Below are 6,067 nucleotides of genomic sequence, written 5' to 3' on the forward strand. Positions count from 1 at the left end.
CCCTGTGCTTTGCCAAGCTTGTTCCAAGTAGGTGCTTTAGACCACTGAGCCATCTCGCCAGCCCCAAAAACTTTTAGACTCAACAGTCATTGGCTATTTAAGTAAAAGGCAGGCAGAAAGAAGTATATAGAAAGGTCTTGGGGCTGGAGAGATAGCTCAGTAGAATAAGGGCTTGCCTGGCAAGTGCAAGGTCCTGAGTTCAATCCCCAGTTCCGCAAAAAAAAGAAAAAAAGAAAAGAAAGGTCTTAAAGCAAAAACATTGGTAATTTTAAGAATTAAAAGAATTGGCTGGGGATACAGCTCAGCAGCACAACACCTGCTTTGCAAGCACAAGGTCCTGAGTTCAATTCCCAATAAATCCCCACACACATACACACACACACAAAAAAAAAAAAATTGGGAAAAAAAATAAAGAATTGAAAGAACAGTAAGACAGCAGTATACAGGAAAAACTGTTTCAGATGAGGCTAGAAGGGTGAGCAGGAGTTATGACACCCAAGGTCCCATAGCCCATGTTAATGAGCTTGAACTAAACATAGCTAATATACATGGCTAAAGTTCCCTGTATAACAGAATTAAGGAAATTGAACACTGTTTCTGTAGCTTTAAACTAGAGGCCAGGCCAGGCAGATAGCTCAGTGAATTAAAGCACCTGCTTAGGTGGTGGCATGCGCCTGTAATCCAGGACTTGGGAGGCTGAAAACAGGAGGATCATTACAAGTCTGATCTATATAGTGAGACCCTGTAGGCCCTGTACTAAATATGTAAAAATAAACAAAGTTAAAATATAAAAATAGAAAAGGGGCCAGGGAGATAGCTTAGTGGAATAAGCACTTGTGTGGCAAGCGCAAGGGCCTGAGTTCAATCCCCAGTTCCACAAAAAAAAAAAAATAATAATAAAAAACTAGGGGCCTATGGCTATTTTCATATGATCTAGATACTAAAAGTAGTTTTTACTTTTATTTTTTGAGTTAGGGTCTTGCTGTATAATTTAGGCTAGCCCTGAACTCAACTATGTAGCCCAGGCTGACCTCAAACTTGTGTTGACCCTCCTGCCTCAGGTTCCCCAAGTGCTGAGACTACAGGCTTGTACCACAACACCTGGCAAGATTTTTTTATATATATATTTTAAATAAAAATTTATTATTCAGTTATAATTAGTCAAGTCTATTTTTCTATGTAACTTGCGAATTTTTTTTTAGTTTTATTTGTGTGTGTGTGTGTGTGTGTGTGTGTGTGTGTGTGTGTGGCCAGCTCAGCCCACCAGGGGGTGGGGGCTGGCTGGCATGTGGTACAGGGGGGATTGAATCGCGGTCCCTGTGCTTTGCTAAGCTTGTTCTAAGTAGGTGCTTTAGACCACTGAGCCATCTCACCAGCCCCCATAACTTGCGAATTTTTCAACATCAAATATTTTCATCATTTGCTTCTGTTCATATTTTCTTGACCACTGTCTTCATTGTTCCTTCTACATTACCATGCTATACCTGAGGCAATGAAGTATTTTTAACAATTGCTGAAGGACTTGTATGTTCATTTGCAGCTATCTTATTACATGCAATTTGCTTCAGTTATCCTCAATGATAAGTTCTTGAAAAGTACTGTCCACAACCTTCATACATCTTCAAAATGCATAAACTTTGTTGTACCTCAGACAGCCTGGGGACGGACCCCCGGGCACAGCCGCCGCCCTGAGGACATGGCTGATGCGACCCCCTCGCCTCGCTGCTCAGGACACTGCTCCAAAGATTTTTTTTTTTTTTTTTTTTTTTTAAGTAAAGAAAAGAATAAAAATGGAAGCCTTATGAATTTGTCAAGCCTAAGCCTAAAATATTCACTGTCTGGCCCTTTCTAAAACATTATTTAAATATTGATTGGGTCTGTATTGTCAAAACTTTTATTTTTTGCAATACCGGGGATTGAATTCAGGACCCTGTGCTTGCCACGTAACTGCTTATTCTACTGAGCTATCTCCCTAGCCCTTCATAGGTTTTTTTGTTTGTTTGTTTTTGCGGAACCTTGTCTTGGGTTTTTTGGGTTTTTTTGGTGCAGTTTTTTGTTTTTGTTTTTGTTTTTGGCAGAACTGGGGATTGAACTCAGGCCCTTGCGCTTGCCAAGGAAGTACTTATTCTACTGAGCCATCTCCCCAGCCCCCAAAACTTTTTTTTTTGAGACAAGGTCTCACTGTGCAGTTCAAGCTGCCCTTGAACTCATTATGTGTCCCAGACCAGCTTTGAAATGGCAGTGATCCTCCTGGCTCAACCTTAGTGTTGGGGTTATGGGCATATGCCACCAAATTTAGCTAGCTTTTTTTTTTTTTTTTTTTTTTTTAATGTATTTGGTACAGAGTCTCACTATGCAACTTGGACTTATAATGATCCTCTTGTTTTCAGCCTTCCCAGCCCTGGAAGTACAGGCGTGCGCCACTATGCCTGGACTCTGTGGCAGGCTCAGTGTGCCCAGGGGCAGGGCCTGCTTAGCATGCAGTACAGGGGATTGAACCCCAGTCCCTGCACTTACCCTGCTAAGCAGGCCCTTAGCCCACTGAGCTATCTCAGCAGTCCTTTTTTGTCTTTGAGATAGAGTCTCACTTTGCAGTTCAGGCAAGCCATGATCTTTGTAGCCCACAGTGGTCTCAAACTTGCAGTGATCCTCCTACCTCAGCCTCCAGTGCTGGGATTAGGTGTGTGCATCACCACACCCAGTTCTGCTAGACATTTTTTAAAATCAGCTTTTAAAGTTTTACCTCAAGGGCCAGGGAGATGGCTCAGTAGAATAAGCGCTTCCTCAGCAAACATAAGGGCCTGAGTTCAATCCCTGGTTCCACCAAAAAAAAAAAAGTACAAATAGTCCAAAAAGAAAAAAATTTCACTTTAAAAAGAAATAAATAAAAATAAAGTTTTACCTCTTGGGCCGGGAGATAGCTCTGCGGCATAAGCGCCTGCCTGGCAAGTGCCAGGTTTCAAGTTTGATCCCTGTAGGCGCCAAAAAAAAGTTTTTACCTCTTAACTAGGAGATTTGGTATATATTCATTAGGAACAAAATGCCACTGAAATACTAAATTTGAAAATGCACATATGAAAGTACTGATAAAATATTCATGGAGTTTCTACCTAAAATTGGGGATTTAGGGCTAGGGGTATATCTTAGTGGTAGAGCACTTGCCTAGCATGTGCAGGACCTGGGTTCTGTCCCCAGCACTACCCAAACCAAACTAAGGACTGACTTAACCTTTGAAACAGCTATTTTTCTATAATTGAATTGTATAATCTATGCAGATGATCGTAATGTTTCTTTTTTCCTTATAGCTTGTAGAGACTTCATTAAAAGGAGAAATTGCCTTTGATCCCAGAAGCGCCTATTATTTGTGGTTTGTAATGGATTTTTGTGATGGAGGAGATATGAATGAATATCTGCTGTCCAGAAAGCCCAATCGTAAAACTAATACCAGCTTCATGCTTCAGCTAAGCAGTGCTCTGGCTTTCTTGCACAAAAACCAGATCATCCACCGAGATCTGAAGCCTGATAACATCCTGATTTCTCAAAGCAGGTTGGATACAAGTGACTTGGAACCTACACTGAAAGTGGCAGATTTTGGTCTAAGTAAAGTTTGTTCAGCCTCTGGGCAAAATCCAGAAGAACCTGTGAGTGTAAACAAGTGCTTCCTTTCTACCGCCTGTGGAACTGATTTCTACATGGCTCCTGAAGTGTGGGAAGGACACTATACAGCGAAAGCAGACATCTTTGCTCTGGGGATCATCATCTGGGCCATGCTGGAAAGGATCACATTCATAGACACAGAGACAAAGAAAGAACTCTTGGGGAGTTATGTAAAACAAGGAACTGAGATTGTGCCTGTTGGGGAGGCACTTCTGGAAAATCCCAAAATGGAACTTCTCATTCCTGTGAAGAAAAAATCTATGAATGGGCGAATGAAACAACTGATTAAGGAGATGCTGGCTGCGAACCCTCAGGATCGCCCAGATGCTTTTGAATTAGAACTCAGATTAGTACAAATTGCATTTAAAGACAGCAGCTGGGAAACGTGACATATTATTTGCAAATATCTTGGATGACATGCTGCTTCTGATTTAACAGTGATGCAACATTATGTGGCTGAAAAAGAATACAAAAGCTAACTCCGCATTCTAAGGGTTTAAGATTTTGTTGTGGGCTGTTTTCTTTTTCTTTTTCTGAATTTAAGCCAGCCATTTTGTTAGTATGTTTTAAATGTGTATTACCAATGTAGGTGTAAATTTTTTTTTAAACCATTGGTAGAAGTTTGGCAGAAAAAGCCAAGAAAAGAGTCCAGTTTTCTGAAAATGTCTCAAGTATTTTAGACATTCCTTGTCAGTATTAGGCATTTCCATGGAAGAAGAGGTTTGCGTGCTGGTTATGCAACCTTTGAAGCTTTGTAAAGGAAACATATATGTATATATTTATGTATATGTAAGTTTGTGAATGTGCATTTTGCATTCCAGATGAAGAAAATGCCACTTCTGTTTAAATTATTTGTTACAGGTTTGAGTTTTTGAGATTTGCTGATGAAATCAGTGATGAAAAGTAAGCCTTCCCTCCCCTCCCCAGTCCCTCCCTCTGAATGAAAAATACTAAATTTTTGTTTTTTATTCTTTTTGTACTAGTATGCAGTTTTTTGTTTCTCTTTTTTGAAGCCATCATTTTGGAGGAGGTAAAATTATGAGTAAACATAATTGAAATTAAGCAATTCAAAGCTGCTGAAGTACGTTTGAATTCTCCAGTACCCTATAGCTGTTAGGGTTGAGTTAATTATGCAAATCATATAGTAGCAGGTTGGCAAGGACACTGGTAATACAGTCACACCTTTAGGTAACTGAGTGTTTAATTAAAACCACTGCACTGGGACATGTCTTTTGTTTTGTGGGTTTTTTTGTTTGTTTGTTTTGGTTTGTTTTGTTTAAGACAGGGTCTCATTGGGTAGTACAGGCCAGTTTTGAACTCATGGCAATCTTCCTGCCTCAGCCTCCTAAGTGCTGTGGTTACGGGCATGTGCCACCATATCCCGCTGATATATCTACTTGAACATTGGTAATCTGATAAATCTGAACATGAGATTATTCTGTTCATGAAAACTTTGCTATAAATGAAGTATAATACTTGCTATATTAATTTTTTAGTTTAAGACTTTGTCTAAGCCTCAGCATAAAGCTGAAAACCAAATGCATTCTGCCTCCCTGTTTCTCGCCCTGACATTGTCTTTTGTTGAATCACTGGAGTTCCTTTCATTTTGGCACTGATGCTGTTTTCCCCTGCCCATTTGAGATAGTAATGGTAGTAATAATAGTCTTAACTAAAATCACCTTTCTTCAAAGTCAAAGATGATACATAATCAGTTTGGCAAATGGATAAAATAAAATACTGTGGATAAAGTACTACTTTTCCAGTAGAAAAGTTATTGATCTTATATAATCATTTGGTATGAACTTTATCAAAACCAAAAGACAATCATTCCTCTTGAAGTTAGTTCAGCTTTAACTGTACGGTTGTCTCCAGTTTTTCTGTAAATGCAGATAGTTAAAAATCCAAGGAAAAGGCTGAGAAGATGGCTCAGTGAAATAAGTGCTTCCCTGGCAAGCACAGGGGCCTGAGTTCAATCCCCGGTTCCACCCAAAAAAAAATCCAAGGAAAGAGCACTTTCCCAAAGGAATATGTTAGTCTTTGAAGTTAGATAGATTTTACATTGCATCTAGGTTAATCTTTCTAAAGCACTCGAGTCAAAAAGTCAAAATAGCATTAGAGTATTGAATTATTGATAATTTGCATAGTCTCCTTGGGTTGTTGAGGTTTGTTTTTTGTTTTTGTTTTTGTTTTTGTTTTTGTTTTTGGTGGAACCAGGGATTGAACTCAGATCTTTCACGTTTGCCAGTCAAGCGCTTATCCTACTGAGCCATCTCCCCGGCCCCAAGCGTTGTTGAGTTTTTTTGAACTTCCACAACTTTTAGAATATTACTGTCATTTATTCGCCATTTAAAATATGTTCAGAGGTTTCCAGGAATATAGCTCAGTGGCACAGCACTTTCCTGACAAGCTC

The 6,067-nt window shown here is 39.6% G+C and overlaps 1 protein-coding gene across 1 annotated transcript in view; it reads left to right on the forward strand.

Moving 5' to 3' along the window:
- Positions 1 to 4,964, forward strand: part of Pdik1l (PDLIM1 interacting kinase 1 like) — a 9,615-nt gene extending 4,651 nt beyond the window's left edge. The window contains exon 2 of the mRNA XM_004642833.2: positions 3,306 to 4,964. Coding sequence (XP_004642890.1) covers positions 3,306 to 4,046 — 741 coding nt within the window. The 3' untranslated portion in view covers positions 4,047 to 4,964. The remainder of the gene's footprint in view (positions 1 to 3,305) is intronic.
- Positions 4,965 to 6,067: the final 1,103 nt, after the last annotated feature.

This window comes from Octodon degus, unplaced genomic scaffold (genome assembly GCF_000260255.1).
Source record: "Octodon degus isolate 3935 unplaced genomic scaffold, OctDeg1.0 scaffold00163, whole genome shotgun sequence".
NCBI classification, from domain to species: domain Eukaryota; kingdom Metazoa; phylum Chordata; class Mammalia; order Rodentia; family Octodontidae; genus Octodon; species Octodon degus.